At 42.5% G+C, this 19,468-nt stretch overlaps 1 protein-coding gene across 1 annotated transcript in view; it reads right to left on the bottom strand.

Annotated features, from left to right (window-relative positions):
• Positions 1-7,660: 7,660 nt before the first annotated feature.
• The window catches only part of LOC139376789 (sidekick cell adhesion molecule 2b), a 459,837-nt gene continuing 448,029 nt past the window's right edge, over positions 7,661-19,468 (bottom strand). The window contains exons 45-46 of the mRNA XM_071119717.1: positions 16,681-16,737; positions 7,661-13,125 (exon numbers count right to left, since the gene is read on the bottom strand). Coding sequence (XP_070975818.1) covers positions 12,664-13,125; positions 16,681-16,737 — 519 coding nt within the window. The 3' untranslated portion in view covers positions 7,661-12,663. The remainder of the gene's footprint in view (positions 13,126-16,680; positions 16,738-19,468) is intronic.

Here is a 19,468-nt window from a genome sequence, read left to right as displayed (position 1 = left end):
TGTGAAGTTTCACATTCAGTTTCTACAAGTCATCATCTTCATAATCACCATCATCATCATCATTATCATCATCACCATCATAATGATCATATGAAAGGTGCAATATGCAGAAACCGATCTGCTATTTCCTGGTCACAAAAATTCTAAAAGTTCCTCTAATTTCAGTTTATGTGACACAACAAGAAGTCATTGTGTACCTCCTAAACCATAACTAAAAATATTGTCTTTTCAGCTGTTTGAAGCTGGTGTACAAAATACAAAAAATGATACTTAAGCACGGGAAGCATAGAAATAGTGCAAATAGAACAGATCTACCACTTCTTAGACTTGCTTTCAATGAGAATGACAGATATATAACTCACATTTCTATGTGAATTTGGTGGGTTTGCCTAAAAAGGTGCATATTGCAGCTTTAACACAGTATAAAACAGTAACTTAGAGAAAGCAGGCGACAACAACACTTAGTAGTTTTTTTAATATTTTTTTTATTTCGGCAATAATGTATTTTTGTCATCATCAGATTCAGATCAGGTCACCTCAATGTCATGCCCAGAGCCAGCAAAGCATTAGGGTGCCTTCAAATTATTTTATTTTTCTCATCATAGTATCATAAAGAATATATTTCATCACACAGAATACATACTCAGTATATTACAATAAATCCTGGTAGATACTATAGGTTTCCCATTTGGAATGCACACTGTCATTCTGAAGGTCCCACAGTCAGCTCCACCACTGTGTCTAGTAACTGGTTGAAAGGGCTTTTCCAGTGGCACGGTATGAGATCATGATAACATAAAGATATTCTGAGAGAATATTGATCATCTCTGGGAAGGCTTGATATCACCAAAGCTATTACTGTTCTATTGTTCCATAACCTTTTGTCAAATCAATCAGCATCATTTGTTTAAATCAATCGTACGTGAATGATAAAAAATAAAAAATAAAAAACATTTGGTGGACATAAGAGGAAAACACTAAAGCAAGAACAAAATGTGGCACTGTTGGTTTAATCAATTTTTATATTGAAATAATTACTTTTTCATGTTGGACACTGCAAAACATATATCATCTTAATAAGCCACACCCATAGTGATGGAATGTTTTAGCTGTTCTCTATCAATTTTTTTTATAGAAATCGTTCGAGCCCTGGATGCTGATTGGCTGAAAGCCGTGGTATATGAGACAATATAACATTGGCAGGATGCATGATGCAAATCTACTTGTTTACAGTTCTAACCATGTGTATGTGACAAATAAAATTTGATTTGATTTGATTTGATTTAATTATGTTGGTAACCAGTTTATAATAGCTATAAGGCACCTCGGGGGTTAATGGTGTATTGCCAATATATCACGGCTATGGGCTGTATCCAGTGTTGCGTTGTGCGCAAGAACAGCCCTTAGCCATGGTATATTGACCATATATCACACCCCCTCATGCTTTATTGCTTAAATATCCCACCTCTCCTTTTGGTCCCTCGCCCAGTCGATAACATCATCAGGGATCATTAGATATCATAATAGGCCAATTAGGGGTCCAGGATTTTATGGCTGGCTCTTGAAGTCGGGGTCCGTCAGAACTTCAATGGGACGGTGCCTAAATACAATGCTTTGATAGTGGTACCAATACCCCTCTACCCAGGGGGCCCAGGGATTTATGATTACTTCCTTGTGTGCCCCCTTGTGTTATCTAATCAAACATGGACTGTGTGTGTGTGTGCATGCGTAGGGGGTACAGGGACTTTAATGACCCAGAGGGAGGGGACCTGTAATTTCTTAAGTAGAACACATCTCACCCAGATTGTTCCACATGCTGTCAATTACCCCAAAAGGGTCCGGAAAAGCAATAACCTGGCTAATTAATTTATAATGGGCAGATTTAGCCAAAAAAGGAAACACTTGTGGACAGCTGTTTCACAGGACACGTGCAACTACAGCATGTTGTGAAAAATACATACAATTCAGAGAGAAGCAGCAAAATAGTAAATATATTTCAATTTCTGTGATTTGTAAAAGCAACTTTTTCCCTCTTATGGGGAGTCTCTTAGTTCCCACAGTAGTTCTGTCGGAAGCCACAGCCTACAATCTGGTCCATGTGTCCCAACTCCCCCAGCCAGGCATTAGGAGAAGGAGAGCCCTATTCAATCATGGAGGATCGCTTTATGAAAAGTCACCAAGCCACAGATGGAAATCAGTGAAGTAGTCCCAAACTGGTTACCCATGATTAAACAGGCCCTGCTTTTCATCTTCCAAAGGCCTTTGAACTTTGCTTCTGTCAATATCTTTTAATGTCCTTTCCAGGCTGTATGTCTGTCTCTGAGGCTCAGAGAGGCTCTGTGAAGCTTTTCAGTACCTCTGAGGAGTCCCCTAACCCCAGTTAATGGGTATAGCCTCCTGCCTCTATCCCCCGTCTCTACCGTCAAGAGATATGTTTTCAACAAAAGGATTAACCAAGGGTGTAGGCCAGCCCATTCCAATCCCTGTACTCTATCTTCTCTATCCTCTGTCCTAACCAATCATATCCCTGGCTTGGACATTTTAGTAGGTTAGTGCTGGATCAGGTTGACTGGGATCACATTAGCTTCAACACCATCTGACACACATCCTCTACAAACAACATTATGGCACAGTCTGAGTCTGCCTGTGTCTACGACTCGGACAGAGGGATGGGGTTTGGACAGTCTGCTTAAAATAGTGATGAATGATTTACTGTCATTGATGTTTTTCAACTCCCTCCTCTCATTGAGATCATTGAGTTATGTAATTTCCCCTCATTACTGTCTCGCGCTCTCTCTCTCTCTCTCGTTTCACTGTAGCCTCTGTGTTACTCTGTTTGGCTTGGCTAGCTGGTTACAGTGGGATAGGGGTGAGAAAAGAGGAAGGGAGAGAGAGCAGGAAAAAACAAGAGAAAGTGAAAGTATTTCTTTGAGCACTAAGGCTTGCTGACAGACCATACCAAGCCAGGCCATAAATAAGGTACTGTAATAAGGCTCTGTGTTCCTTCACCTTGATAAAGCGGTCCGAGTGGAGCAGAGTGGACTGGGCAAGGTCAGGAGGGGACAGCTGTAGCCACGTAAAATCATTTCACAGGCCTATTGATACGATGTATCACTACCCGTTAACCATACACACAGACAGCACCTACACACTGATGAAAGGCAGGTGGGTCACACAAACACTGACTTCATCCTCCTCAGTGTTCCTCTGAAGTGTTGGATATTCCTATGTGAAAGACTTGTGGGCCGTTATAGGGAAACAATCTTAGATAATCATTGTAGCAAATGAGCTATTATTAGTTATAATTTCATGTGATGTTCCTACTCAACACATTCACTGTTTACTAAAAACATTGTCTCAGCGTTTGTTACCATGGTTACAGTCATACAATTTAATTTCACTCTGCATTCACATCAACACCATTCCTCCATACCCTTTAAAGTATCCATACCATTATTGAACATTTATTTATTTAGAGAAAAAAACAGTGATCATAGACTACATGACCAAAAGTATATGGACACCTCCTCATCGAACAGCTCATTCCAAAATCATGGGCATTAATACGAGTTGCCCCCCCCTTGCTATAACAGCCTCCCCTCCTCTGGGAAGGCTTTCCACTAGATGTTGGAACATTGCTGCGGGGGCTTCCATTCAGCCACAAGAGCATTAATGAGGTAAAACACTGATGTTGGGCGATTAGGCCGGGCTCGCAGTCGGCATTCCAATTCACCCCAACGGTGTTTGATGGGGTTGAGGTCAGGGCTCTGTGCTGGCCAGTCAAGTTCTTCCACACCAATCTCAACAAACCATTTCTGTATGGATATCGCTTTGTGCACGGGCGCATTGTCATGCTGAAACAGGAAAGGGCCTTCCCCAAACTGTTGTCACAAAGTTGGAAGCACAGAATCATCTAGAATGTTATTGTATGCTGTAGCTTTAAGATTTTCCTTCACTGGACGGGGGCCTAGCCCGAACCATGAAAAACAGCCCAAGACCATTATTCCTCATCCACCAAACTTTACAGTTGGCACTATGCATTGGGGAAGGTAGTGTTCTCCTGGCAGCCACCAAACCCAGATTAGTCCGTCAGACTGCCAGATGGTGAAGCGTGATTCATCCGTCCAGAGAACGCGTTTTCACTGCCCCAGACTCCAATGGCGACGAGCTTTACACCACTCAAGTCAACGCTTCTCATTGCGTATGGTGATCTTAGGCTTGTGTGCGGCTGCTCAGCCATGGAAATCCATTTCATGAAGCTCCCGACGAACAGTTTTTGTGCTGACGTTGTTTCCAGAGGCAGTTTGACACTCGGATGTAAGTGTTGCAATTGAGAATAGACCATTTTTACACGCTACGCACGTCATCACTCAGTGGTCCCATTCTGTGAGCTTGTATTGCCTACCACTTCACGGCTGAGCCGTTGTTGCTCCTAGATGTTTCCATTTCACAATAACAGCACTTTCAGTTGACCGGGGCAGCTCTAGTAGGGCAGACATTTTAGGAACTGGCTTGTTGGAAAGGTGGCATCCTATGACGGTGTCACTTTGAACGTCACTGAGCTCTTCAGTAAGGCCATTCTACTGCCAATGTTTGTCTATGGAGATTGCATGGCCATGTGCCTCATTTTATAAACTGGTCAGCAACTGGTGTGGCTGATATAGCTGAATCCACTAATTTGAAGACGGTCCACATACTTTTGTATATATAATGTATATCCATTCAGATTCTGTATAATGATAGGCTTATTTTGCGTACAATGAAAACACCCCACAGAGAAAAAAGCAGATGAGAATTTTGGAATTATGATAAAACTTTGACTTTACCAACACTGAGTCTGTACTTGTATGTCTATGTGCCCTGAGTCTGTGCTTGTAAGTGTATATACATTACGGGTCAAAGGTTTGGACACACCTACTCATTCAAGTTTTTTTTTTATTTGTATTATTTTCTACATTGTAGAATAATAGTGAAGACATCAAAACTATGAAATAACACATATGGAATCATGTACTAACCAAAAAGTGTTAAAAACATTTAAATATATTTTATATTTGAGATTCTTCAAAGTAGCCACCCTTTGCCTTGATGACAGCTTTGCACTCTCTTGGCATTCTCTCAACCAGCTTCACCACGAATGCATTTCATTCAACAGGTGTGCCTTGATTGTGGAATTTCTTTCCTTCTTAATGCATTTAAGCCAATCAGTTGTGTTGTGACAAGGTAGGGTTGGTATACAGAATATAGCCCCATTGGATAAAAGACCAAGTTTCTATAATGGCAAGAACAGCTTAAGTAAGCAAAAGAGAAACAACAGTCCATCATTACTATAAGACATGAAGGTCAGTATATCCAGAAAATCTGAAAAACGTTTAAAGTTTCTTCAAGTGCAGTCGCAAAAACCATCAAGCGCTACGATAAAACTGGCTCTCATGAGGTCCGCCACAGGAAAGGAAGACCCAGAGTTACCTCTACTGCAGAGGATAATTTCATTAGAGTTAATTGCACCTCAGATTGCAGACCAAATAAATGCTTCACAGAGTTCAAGTAACAGACACATCTCAACATCAACTGTTCAGAGGAGACTGTGTGAATCAGGCCTTCATGGTCGAATTGGAGGAAAGAAACCACTACTAAAGGACACTAATAAAAAAAAAGCGACTTGCTTGGGTCAAGAACCATGAGCAATGGACATTAGACCGATGGAAATCTGTCCTTTTGTCTGATGAGTCCAAATTTTTGATTTTTGGTTCCAACTGCCGTTTCTTTGTGAAACGCAGAGTAGTTGAATGGATGATCTCTGCATGTGTGGTTCCTACCTTGAAGCATGGAGGAGGAGGTGTGATGGTGTGAGGGTGCTTTACTGGTGACACTGTCAGTGATTTATGTAGAATTCAAGGCACACTTAACCAGCATGGCTACCACAGCATTCTGCAACAATACGCCATCCAATCTGGTTTGGGCTTAGTGGAACTATCATTTGTTTTTCAACAGGACAATGACTCAACACACCTCCAGGCTGTGTAAGGACTATTTGACCAAGGAGAGTGATGGAGTGCTGCATCAGATGACCTGGCCTCCACAATCAACCAACCTCAACCCAATTGAGATGGTTTGGGATGAGTTGGACCACAGAATGACGGAAAAGCAGCCAACAAGTGCTCAGCATATGTGGGAACTCCTTCAAAACTGTTGGAAAAGCATTCCTCAGGAAGCTGGTTGAGAGAATGCAAAGAGTGTGCAAAGCTGTCAAGGCAAAGGTTGGCTACTTTGAAGAATCTTAAATATAAAACTATTTTGATTTGTTTGGTTACTACATGATTCCATATGTGTTATTTCATCGTTTTGATGTCTTCACTATTATTCTGTAATGTAGAAAATGTAAAATAAAGAAAACCCTTGAATGAGTAGGTGTGTCCAACATTTTTACCTGTACTGTATATATACAGGTAAATGCCAAAATAAAGGTAACACCAGCATAAAGTGTCTTAAGAACAGCTTCAATGTGCCTTGGCATAGATTCTACTATCGGAGGGATTCGACACCATTCTTTCATGAGAAATTCCATAATTTGGTGTTTTGTTGATGGTGGTGAAAAACGCTGTCTCATGCGCCACTCCAGAATCTCCCATAAGTGACTGAGATGGCCATGGCATATGGTTTGCACTGTTTTCACGCTCATCAAACCATTCAGTGACCACTCATGCCCTGTGGATGGGGGCATTGTCATCCTATAGGGGCATAACCATGGTAGAAAAATAATGGCTGCCCAGCATTTTTATACATGACCCTAAGCATGATGGGATGTTAATTGCTTAATTAACACAAGAACCACACCTGTGTGGAAGCATGCTGCTTTCAATATACTTTGCATCCCTCGTTCACTTGTGTTTCCATGATTTTGGCAGTTACCTATATGTGAAGTGCCCTTTCAGCTTGGCATGGAGGGCAGGCACCAGGTGGGCAGTGCCTACCTACCCTCCCTCTTCTTCTCCTGGGCATCCTGTACAGTCTTTTGTATCCATACACACAGTGGATGCTTTGTATAAAGCTTATGTTGAAGAAGTGTTATCATGAATTATCACATGTCAGCACAGACAATAGTCCCCTATTCAGATAGGACTCACAGTCAGTCACACCTGCATTGTGCATTTCATCATCATCATCATCATCATCATCATCATCATCATCTTCACCATCGTCGTTACACAACGTGAGAGAAAGAGGTGAATCCATTCCATGACATCATCTCTTGGCGCCGACTCAAAGGCTTCCTGCCCGCAATTATGATATCACTAACAGAGAGTAGCACCTGATCCAAGTGAGAGACCTGTGCCTATTCTCTGTCTGTTTTTCAAAATGGCCCCCGTGTCTGAGCCTGCTCCTATCTGTGTGACCCCGCATGTAGGGACCATTGAACTCAAAGAACACTCTAGGGTGTGTTTTTATCATGACACATTATATTATACATCATTACACATTCACTGTTAACGCTTAACGCTGTCTCAGTGTATTTTACCAGGGTTACAATCATACAATTTCAAGGCCCCTCTCCATTCATATCAATCCCTCCCCTATTTGTCTACCCCCCCCCCCCCCCCCCCCCCCCACTACTTCCATCCCTTCCCTTCCTTTGCAGTATCCATACAGTACCAGGAAACCCATTGAAAAATAATTTATTTTGGAAATGTACCGTGATCATATATCCATTCAGATTCTGTATAATGATAGGCTTATTTTGCGTACAGTGAAAACACCCCACAGAGAAAAAAGCAGATGAGAATTTTGGAATTATGATAAAACTGTGACTTTACCAACACTGAGTCTGTACTTGTATGTATGTGACTTTTCAGCTGGCCATGGAGGGCAGGCACCAGGTGGGCAGTGCCTACCTGCCCTCCCTCTTCTTCTCCTGGGCATCCTGTACAGTCTCTTGTATCCATACACACAGTGGATAATGCTAATGTTGAAGAAGTGTTATCATCAATAATCACACATCAGCACAGACAATAGTCTCATATTCAAATAGGACTTACAGTCAGTCACACCTGCATTGTGCCTTTCGCTCATCATCATCTTCATCCTCATCATCATCATTGTTACACAACGTGAGAGAGAGAGAGGAGAATCCATTCCATGACATCTCTTTGCACGAGCTCAAAGACTTCCCATGATGATGTCACTGACAGAGAGCAGCACCTGAGCCAAATGAGAGAGATCCCAAAGGGCCTGGAGATGAAGAGCTCCAGAAACTGCTTCTCCAATAGAAATCCCCGATCACGTTTGTCGGTGATGTCATGGCGACGTTAGCTAGCTATGCTCACGTGCGGGCCGTCAAATCAGAAACACTCCTTCGATATAAAGTCGTTTTTTGACTAAAATAAAAAGTGTCAGTATCACTTTCGCAGGGTGGGAGTAATGACATGTTAAGACCTTGCCTTGAATCTACTCTGGGTTTGAAAACTCTGTGGAGACCAGCGGAACTGTCTATTTTCTGTCTGTTTTTAAAAATGGCCCCAGTGTCTGAGCCTGCTACTCTCTGTGTGCCCGCATGTAGGAACCATTGAACTCCAAGAACACTTAAGATGCTGGCTGTGTTTTTATAACTTCCACTCTTTATAGTTTGATGTGGAAGCGGGACAATGTCACTGTCTGATGTTGTTGTTGTGGGCCACTGGGCATGTGCGGTGGCGGTGTGTTGATGAGGGTTGTGAGTGAGTCGTGACTCCACAGGGTAGGTTAGATCATCAGGGTAGGTAGAGCTTTTAGATGTCTTCCCACCTACCACCTGTCAGATCAAGGGAAGGCTCATAGTGGCTGATGAGCCCCTGTAGTAGTAATAACATTTGGGATGTGCACTATTTATTTATGTAGGGAATTGGTTGTCATTTGTGCCGCAGACCCTGGTAAGGTCCCATTCAGCAGTCTGTATTCTTAAGTGGTGTCAGATCTCACAATAACTATGTTATAATTAGGGATTAACACAGGAATCCGGGATCCCAGGATTTCCTGACAAAGCTCCTTCCCGATTCTCGAGAATGAAAATTACGATCACTGGAACAATAATATATAATTTCTTTGGAAGAATACAAAATACTCATGTGCGAATATCTGCATGAAATGGATTTTAACTATCTAACTTCATTCACACATTAGTCTAGGGATCACAACACAAGCAGCCTACCAATTTAGTCTACTCAACACAAGTCCCCAATAAATGCCTTTTAATTTTTAACGGGCATTGTTGACTATCATGAAACTGTAGCAGGCTACACGCGACCTCTCAACGTAGTTATGGTAGGCAGTCTCCATCTCACATTCACAAATCTCCTAACTTTAGCTGTGTGGCACTGGCAGAAGCTCCAAAATATAAACTGCTTCTCACTGTTAACAAAACAACTGATACATTGTGTCTGCAATAGCGCTCAAGAGGAAATAGACATTTGCAACGTTATCCCATGATGTTACACTAACAAAAGCGAGGTCACGGGCTTTAGAGTCAGATTTGCGGGCAATTTATAAACTGCGGGTCCGTCCATGGTGCTGAATCTCCGCTGCTATTGCGGCCATTTGCTTATCTGTTTGTTTAGTGCAGCATCGGATATGTTCCCTGAGACCAAGTCACCACAATAAGCAGATTACCATGAAGTAAAAACAGCCACAACCTTCCTGCAATCCACTGATAGCCAGGTGCAAGGGGAGAGGGAAGGAACAACAAGCTGGCTGAAATATTTCAGTAAATGGTAGGCTAAAATTAATATAATTGTCACTAGGCTGTATAAGCTCATAACATTTTGACCAGTAGGCCAACAGTGCTTCATTGGCCTATATTACAACTAAAATACAGTGTCAAACAGTATGTGGAACCTTTAGAATTACCTGGATAAATTGGTCATTCATCTAAGTCACGGCAATAGACAAACACTGTGTGCTTAATCTAATAGCATACAAATTATTGTATTTTTCTTGTCGATATTGAATACATCATGTAAACTTTCACAGTGTAGGTTGGAAAAAAGTATGTGAACCCCGAGGCTAATGACTTCGCCAAAAGCTAATTGGATTCAGGAGTCAGCTAACCTGGAGTCCAATCAATGAGACGAGATTGGAGATGTTGGTTAGAGCTGCCCTGCCCTATAAAAAACACTCTCAAAATGTGAGTTTGCTATTCACAAGAAGCATTGCCTGATGTGAACCATGCCTTGAACAAAAGAGATCTCAGAAGACATAAGATTAAGAATTGTTGACTTGCAGAAAGCTGGAAAGGGTTGCAAAAGTATCTCTAAAAGCCTTGACGTTCATCAGTTCACGGTAAGACAAATTGTCTATAAATGGAGAAAGTTCCGCATTGTTGCTACTCTCCCTATGAGTAGCCGTCCTGCAAATATGACTGCAAGAGCACAGCGCAGAATGCTCAATGAGGTTAAGAATAATTCTAGTGTCAGCTAAAGACTTACAGAAGTCTTTGGAACATGCTAACATCTCTGTTGACGAGTCTACGACACATATAACACCAAACAAGAATGTGTTCATGGGAGGACACCACGAAACAAGCCACTGCTGTTCAAAAAAAAACATTGCTGAACGTCTGAAGTTTGCAAAAGAGCACCTAGATGTTCCAAAATATTCTGTGGACATAAGAAACTAAAGTTGAGTTGTTTGGAAGGAACACACAAAACTATGTGTGGAGAAAAAAAGGCACTGCACACCAACATCAAAACCTCATCCCAATTGTAAAGTATGGTGGAGGGAGCATCAGGGTTTGGGGCTGCTTTGCTGCCTAAGAGCCTGGACAACTTGCTATCATCGACAGAAAAATGAATTCCCAAGTTTATCAAGACATTTTGCAGGAGATTGTAAGGCTATTTGTCCGCCAATTGAAGCTCAACATAAGTTGGGTGATGCAACAGGACAACGACCCAAAACACAGAAGTAAATCAATAACAGAATGCCTTCAACAGAGGAAAATAATCCTTCTGGAGTGGCACAGTCAAAGTCCTGACCTCAACCTGATTGAGATGCTGTGGCATGACCTCAAGAGAGCGGTTCACACCAGACATCCCAAGAATATTGCTGAACTGAAACAGTTTTGTGAAGAGGAATGGTCCAAGATGTCTTCTGACCGTTGTGCAGGTCTGATCCGCAACTACAGAAAACGTTTGGTTGGGTTTATTGTCGCCAAAGGATTTGAATGTTTACACGGTGTGTTCAATAAAGGAATTAAAACGTGTAATTGTTTGTGTGTTATTAGTTTAAGCAGGCTGTGTTTGTCTATTGTTGTGATTTAGATGAAGATCAGGTCAAATGATAAGACCAATTTATGCAGAAATCCAGGTCATTCCAAAGGGTTCACATACATAGTGTATTGACTGAGAACTTGTTTAATTGCAACAAATACAACAAGTAACTGTTAGATTCCTGTGTATATTTATCCATTTACAGTGGTATAACTCTGTCAGATTTTTTTTGCTGGTAATATATGCTTTAAAATAGCATTTCCGGTTTGAACGGGAATAACAGGATTCCCGGGAAGGGCTTGTAATTTTGTTGAAGGAAAAGTGGTAGATTTTACGGAAAATATTAATCCCTATTTATGATCAATCAATGCATGTCTGATACACTGAAGGACATTGAAAAACAAAACTTGAAGACCAACCTGAACATTTTCTCTTTAGACATATAGTACATTTCACTTCCTTTCCCATCTCCTCCCTGGCCAGGTGACCGGCCCTTGTATAGTACGTACAGCACAGAGGCACAGAGATGTGACTTGCCTGTGACATCGAAATGCTGTCAGACTCAATTGTGCATGTGCTATAGGCTATGCCACGCCAGAGAGCTGATTCCAAGGAGGGTCATGGTCCATAGATCTTTGGGCAGAGGTCACTAACATGTCTCACATGAAGACAGAAACTTCCTTTGGCCAAATTGGACAGGCCCCGGCATCTCAAAACCGCCAGAATAATGGTGGGCTCATTTCAGCCTCAATTTCCCCCCTCCTCGTTTTTCACTTTCATCACTTTGTCCTTTCTATACCCTGTGCCTCTCTCTATCATTCAAATTCGCTAGTATGGCTCCATTTTGGGATCCCACTTGGTGCTTGTTATCCGAGTGTGGATCGACGCCATGACACTTTTATCGTCTTCTAGATATTTTTTTACAAGAATATCTTGACTTTTTACAGAACCTAACTAGATTATTCTCTTGGTGAATGTGTGTAGAAGTGTAACAATGAAAAATAAAAATAAATAATATTTTAAAAAAACTCATGCAACTTGATCAAGCAGCAACACTAACAGAAAAGCGAATAGATACTATCATGTTCTAAGGAGCTGTCTCAGTAGCTGTCGTCATTAAAAAATGAAAATAAAACTATACCAGCACACGCACACAAGAGGAAAAAAGTACTGAAAGAAAGTATGTAACTTCTGTCCTGTCTGTATACAGTATGTTCGTTAAAACATAACTCAGCAATAAAAAGAAAATAGAAATACAAGCAAGAACTGTTTTGAATAACACCAGCCATGACAGAAACCAAAAGGAAAATGATAGACTTTGAGGGTTTGTTTGTTGTGTGTTTTGTGTTTACTCTCTAAACAAACACACATTGGGCGGCGGGGTGGGCTTTGTTTTCAGAAGGGAGCACGGATCCCTCTCTTTGCATCAAACGAAGGAAGAGAACCCGGCAATTGGGGCCCGAGATCCAGGGGCGGGGCTGGGGCTGCTGGGGGGCCAGTAGGACAGGGTGTTGGAATGGCTGGAGGGGGTGGAGGTGGAGAGCTGCTGAGAGGGGGTGGGAGTCCGGCTGCCTTTAGGCCTGAAGAGACTACCTTGGCCCTGGGGTGGGAGGCCCTGGGGTTGGCCCTGGGCTTGACCCTGGGTCTGGAGCTTAAGCGGAGGGGTGGTGGAGGTGAGCTGGGGTGGCAATGGGGGCAGGGGTGGTGGCGGGGCGCAGGGCTCTGGGTCGCCCGACTCTGACTCAGTGTAGCTGTAGGCTTGAGCCCTGGAAATGCCTTTCTGTTGGCGGCGCCAGGAGTTGTAGTAGGTTGGGTCACTGATGTAGTGGCTCACGAAAGAGTGGGTCTTCTGTCTGTTCTGGTCCACCTCATACTCACTGTCACTGCCCTGAGAGGGGAGAGGGGGAGAGGAGTGGGGGTGATGGGACAGGGGAGGGAGAGAGCGAGAGAGGAGTTATTATCAGAATACTAGCACATACAATGCCTTCAGAAAAAATTCAAACCCCTTGACTTTTTCCACATTTTGTTGTGTTACAAAGTGAAATTAAAATATTTTAATTGTCTTTTTTTTCGTCAACGATCTACATAAAATACTCTGTAATGTCAAAGTGGAATTAAAATGACAATATCATTTTTTAAATGGAAAATAAAACACTAATATATTTTGATTAGATGAGTATTCAACACCCTGAATCAATACATGAGAGAATCACCTTTGGCAGTGATTACAGCAACGTCTTTCTTTGCCCATGATAAAAAAAAAAAATGTATTCAAGCTTTGTCAAGTATTGTCATAGATTTTCAAGCGAATTTAAGTCAAAACTGTAACTAGGCCACTCAGGAACATTCAATGTCGTCTTGGTATGTAAATCCATTGTATATTACATTTTGGCCTTGTGTTTTAGGTTATAGTCCTGCTGAAAGGTGGATTTATCTCCCAGTGTCTGTTGGAAAGCAGACTGAACCAGGTTTTGCTCTAAGACATTGCCTGTGCTCAGCTCTATTCCATTTATTTGTATCCTAAAAAACTCCCTAGCCCTTGTGGATGACAAGCATACCCATAACATGATGCAACCACCACCATCCTTCAAAATGTGTATTGTTTGGATTTACCCCAAACATAATGCTTTGTATTCAGGACTAAAAGTAAATTCCTTTGACACATTTCTTTGCAGTATTACTTTAGTGCCTTATTGCAAACAGGATGCATGTTTTGGAATATTTTTATTCTGTATAGGCTTCCTTCTTTTCACTCTGTCAATTAGGTTAGTAATGTGGAGTAACTACAATGTTGTTAATCCATCCTCAGTGTTCTCCTACCACAGCCATTTAACTATGTAACTGGTTTAAAATCACCATTGGCGGGTCTCCCGAGTGGCACAGCGGTCTAAGGCACTGCATCCCAGTGCTAGAGGCATCATTACAGACCGGTTTTCGATCCCGGGCTGTATCACAACTGGCTGAGATCGGGAGTCCCATAGGGCGGTGCACAATTGGCCCAGGGTCGTTCAGGTTAGGGGAGGGTTTGGCCGGGGGCTTTACTTGGCTCATCTCGCTCTAGCGACTCCTTGTGGAAGGCCGGGCACCTGCAGGCTGGTCTTGGTTGTTAGGTGAACAGTGTTTCCTACGACACATTGGTGCGGCTGGCTTCTGGGTTAAGCGGGCAGGTGCTTAGCAGGTCATGTTTCAGAGGATGCATGAATCGACCTTCGCCTCCCGAGCACGTTGGGGAGTTGTAGCGATGAGACAAGAACAAAATGGCCTTGTGGTGAAATATCTGGGCGGTTTCCTTCCTCTCCATCAACTGAGTTAGGAAGGGTGCCTGCATCTTTAGAGTGACTGGGTGTATTGATACACCATACAAAGTGTAATTAATAACTTCCCCATGCTCAAAAGGGTATTCAATGTCTTTTTTTTTCCCCCTTCTACCCATCTACCAATAGATTCCCTTCTTTGCGAGCCACTGGAAAACCTCCCTGGTCTTTGTCGTTGAATTTGTGCTTGAAATTGACAAGCTCAACTGAGGGACCTTACAGATACAGTACATTTGGAAAATAATCAGACCCCTTGACTTATTCCACATTTTGTTACGCTACAGCCATGTTCTAAAAATGATTCAATTGTTTTTCCCCCCTCATCAATCTACACACAATACCCCATAATGACAAAGCAAAAACAGGTTTTTAGAAATGTAAATAAAAAAAAAAAAAAACTGAAATATCCCATTTACTCAGTACTTTGTTGAAGCACCTTTGGCAGCGATTACAGCCTTGAGTCTTCTGGGGTGTGACGCTACAAGCTTGGCACAACCGTATTTGGGGAGTTTCTCCCATTCTTCTCTGCAGGTCCTGTCAAGTGCTGTCAGTTTGGATGGGGAACGTCGCTGCACAGCTATTTTCAGGTCAATGATGTTCGATCGGGTTGAAGTCCAGGCTCTGGTTGGGCCACTCAAGGACATTCAGAGATTTGTCCAGAAATTAACTCCTGCGTTGTCTTGGCTGTGTGCTTAGGGTCGTTGTCCTGTTGGAAGGTGAACCTTCACCCCAGTCTGAGGTCCTGAGCGCTCTAGAGCAGGTTTTCATCAAGGATCTCTCTATACTTTCTCTATTCATCTTTCCCTTCGATCCTAATTAGTCTTGCAGTCCCTGCCTTCTTCCAATTAAGAATGATGGAGGCCACTATGTTCTTGGGGACCTTAAATGCTGCAGACAATTTTTGGTACCCAACCCCAGATATGTGCCTCGACACCATTCTGTCTCGGAGCTCTACGGAAAATTCCTGCGACCTCAGGGCTTGGTTTTTGCTCTGACAACTGTGGGGCCTTATATAGACAGGTGTGTGCTTTTCCAAATAATGTCCAATCAATTGAATTTACCACAGGTTGTCTCCAATCAAGTTGTAGAAACATCTCATGGAAACAGGATGCACCTGAGCTCATTTTTGAGTCTAATATCAAAGGGTTTGAATAAGCTATTTCTGTTCTGTTTTTTTATACATTTGCAAAAAAAAATGTTTTGCTTTGTATTAATTGGGTTTTGTGTGTAGATGGTTAGGATTTTTTTTTATTTAATACATTTTAGAATAAGGTTGAAATGTAACCAAATGTGCAAAAAGTGAAGAGGTCTAAATACTTTCCGAAGGCACTGCAATTGTATGTGTGGGATATAGAGATTGGGTAGTAATTCAAAAACCATGTTAAACACCAATATTGCACACAGAGTGAGTCCATAAGTCTTATTATCTGACTTGTTCAGCAAATGCTTATTGACTCAAGACATTTCAGCTTTTCATTTTTATTAATTTGTACAAATTTCAAAAAACATAATTCCACTTTGACATTATGGGCTATTGTGTGTAGATCAGTGACAAAACAAATCTCAATTTAATTAATTTTCATTTCAGGCTGTAATACAACAAAATGTGGAAAAAGACAAGGGGTGTGAATACTTTATGATGGCATTGTATTTCCCTGAGAAGTTAGAGATGTGATAATGTGTGTTATTGGGATGTTCAGAGCAAAGTGTCTTTCGATAACATACACACCCACCACCAAACACTAACGCCCCCACACCCACCCACCCACCCACCCACCACCAAACACACAAGGTTGTCTATGCATGATCATGATTGGAGAGGAAAGTGACTCGTTACTGGACGTGCAGAGTAATCGGATCATTAACACAAGGGTTGATTGACTGGGTTTCACGTTACATTAACCATCATCACTACAACAGCCACATGTTGAGCTAACATCGACTATGGGCATCCATCATACACAGTACGACACCAGGAAGACACAGGAGAGGACCCTAGAGGAGTTTAACGGAAGGAGAAGAGAGGAGAAGAGGAAGAGAGGAGCAAGGGGGATGGGGGCTAGGGATAAGTCAGTCTCCTACTACCAGTCTACAGACACACAAGCAGGCAGAAAGCCACATATCCTCACCCAATTCAGTGGAAGCACACGCAGACCACCCGTCCCATACGAGAACACGAGGGCCTCCTATGGGTGACATGGACAAAGACATGCATGTTTTAAAACACCACAGTACAGTATGACGGCCACCATGACACCTCTTTGGTTCAGATCCCTCTTCGGGACCATCATCACCACCACTTCCAGAGACGCTACACCGGTCAACTCATCTCCCTTAATAACAGAATCAAATATGCCATTTAGGAGACGCTTTTATCCAACTCAACGTACAGCAGTGTGTGCATCCAAGCGGGAACCGAAACCACAACCCAGACTGGCAAGCGTCACGCTCTACTAACTGAGGACCACTTGAGCATTGTTCTACCAGCCATACCTGACACACACCACCTAAAACTGATCTGACAAACAAGCCTGTGGCCCCACTCTCCGAGGGTGTCTGGGGAGTTGGGATATGCAAAAAACACATTTCCAATTTACATGCGTGTGATACACACTTGTACGTGTGTGAAATAGGACAACTATAAACACCCACAGAATTATATTATTATTATAGAATGTATTCTGTGAACTTCCTGCCCAACCTTAGGATGTAGGCTGCCACCCAATGTTCCTCTCCATTTCATTCAAACAATCACAACAGGGATTTGAGTATTTCCAATAGGCACGTTCTAGTCGCTGAACCCTTCATGTGTCTTTGCTAGATGCGTGGCCTATGCTCCTTTGTTTCGTGACACCCAACATTCCAGATGAACAAACAAGAAACAACTCTTTTACCACTCTGTGGGGTCTGTTCATGATCACCCAATCGGCCCTAAAGAAAGCTGCCAATCGACCAATCACAGCCAAAGATTGATGAGCTGGTTCACAAAAATGCTATCTCATACCAAAGGCAGTAGCTTTCATCATGTTCAGCTAAAATGCTAAGGCAGCATATAACAAAAGACAGTGTAACAAAGAGTTTTTATTTTCCAGATAGTGTCAGTTTTCAGCAGCCCAGGGATGGTGGTGCTGATTTGGAGTGGTTTAAGTCTCTCTCTCTCTCTCTCTCTCATTTTCTTGTGGCAACGGGTCACAAATACTGTTTCTGTGATGGCATACTGGTATTTCAGCCAATAGATGTGGAACTTTATCAAAATTGGATTTGTTTTCAAATTCATACATATATTTGGCAGGAGGTTAGGAAGTGCAGCTCAGTTTCCACCTCATTTTGTAGGCAGTGTGTCTGTCTTCTCTTGAGGGCCAAGTCTGTCTACGGCTACCTTTCTCAATAGCAAGGCTATGCTCACTGAGTCTGTACGTAGTCAAAGCTTACAGTAATTTTGAGTCAGTCACAGTGGTCAGGTATTTTGCCAATGTGTACTCTCTCTCTCTCTCTCTCTCTCTCTCTCTCTATTAAATTAAATTTAAGGGCTTTATTGGCATTGGGAACATATGTTCACACTCCAAAGTAAGCGAAATAGATAATAAACAGAAGTGAAATAAACAATAAAAAACAGTAAACATTACACTCACAAATGTTCCTCTCTCTCTCTTCTACTCCCTGTCCTCCTGCCCCCTCCCCCCTCCCCCCAGGGCACTGGCATTGGCCCCTGATGTTCCACAGACAAAGCAGAGAGCACACTCAGCTCTCATGCTATTGTACTACTGCACCTGTGTTACACATGGCCACGCTCATATTCCATCCTCCCCTGCCCCCGCCCCCTCATCGCCCCCCAATACTCCACCTCTCATCATCCACTACAGCTTTCATGCCAAACTACTATATTAATGTATGTCAAAAGAATTTAGAACAGCCAGAGGAGCTGACGACAGTGATAAATCACAGTAAAAGGCCACGGCTATCTGATTCCTAGAAAAATCCCCCTCCTCCTCTGTGCTCTCTTTCTCCTCTTCTTTTCTTTCTACAGTGAATCAAAAACAGATATTGCATACAGAAAAGTCCTCAGCTTTTAACCACTTCAGTAGAGGGGGATGCTTAAAATAAAGCACACTGTTTAACAGTTTCCCAACTTAATTTGAGTTGCTTAGCGAATAAATCTTGTGGTAATATTATTAGTTACATTAACATTTTTCTCTCTAGTGAGGAAATTCCCGATAAAAAGTTTTGCATCATCCAATGTGAAGTATCAATGGTCTCTGAGTATCCCGTTATAGCATTGTAGCTTCATTGTAAGCACTTCAACCCCACTAGGCAGCGATGGGACCGAATGAAAGGCATTCTTGTCATGCTTCCTCCACTTTCAGCAACACAACAAGAGACAAACAAGCAAAGCAGCCCTCACACTGATCTCAGAACAGATTAAGCCTCTCCAAGTCAAGTGACATTACCTCACTCCAGAAGTATTAGCTAATGCTGTGTCCTGAAATGCTGCTGCTGTGCATGTTTGTGTACAGACTTTGAGCGTGGGAAGTTTGTGTTATGTGCATGTGTGTGTGTGTAGCTGGTTGACACTGGATTACATCCCACTCCGGCACACCCTCACTAGGGCTTTGGAGTGTGTGGGGAACAGATGTTTCGTTCTCCTGAAATGTTACCATCCACCCTCCCTCTCTTCCACCTCTCTCTCTTCCACCCTCCCTCCTTTCCCTTCCTCACTCCCTCTCTTCCACCCTCCCTCCTTTCCCTTCCTAACTCCCTCTTTTCCACCCTCCCTCCTTTCCCTTCCTCACTCCCTCTCTTCCACTCTCCCTCTCTTCCAACCTCCCTCCTTTTCCTTCCTCATTCTCTCCATTCCACATCCTTGTCCAAAAGAAACTAAAGGGTCCTATTGTGGAATAACACACTAAAATAAGATGC

This window comes from Oncorhynchus clarkii, chromosome 20 (genome assembly GCF_045791955.1).
Source record: "Oncorhynchus clarkii lewisi isolate Uvic-CL-2024 chromosome 20, UVic_Ocla_1.0, whole genome shotgun sequence".
Classification (NCBI taxonomy): domain Eukaryota; kingdom Metazoa; phylum Chordata; class Actinopteri; order Salmoniformes; family Salmonidae; genus Oncorhynchus; species Oncorhynchus clarkii.
The sequence above is the reverse complement of the archived record's forward strand: the minus strand, read 5'-3'. Positions and strand labels throughout refer to the sequence as shown.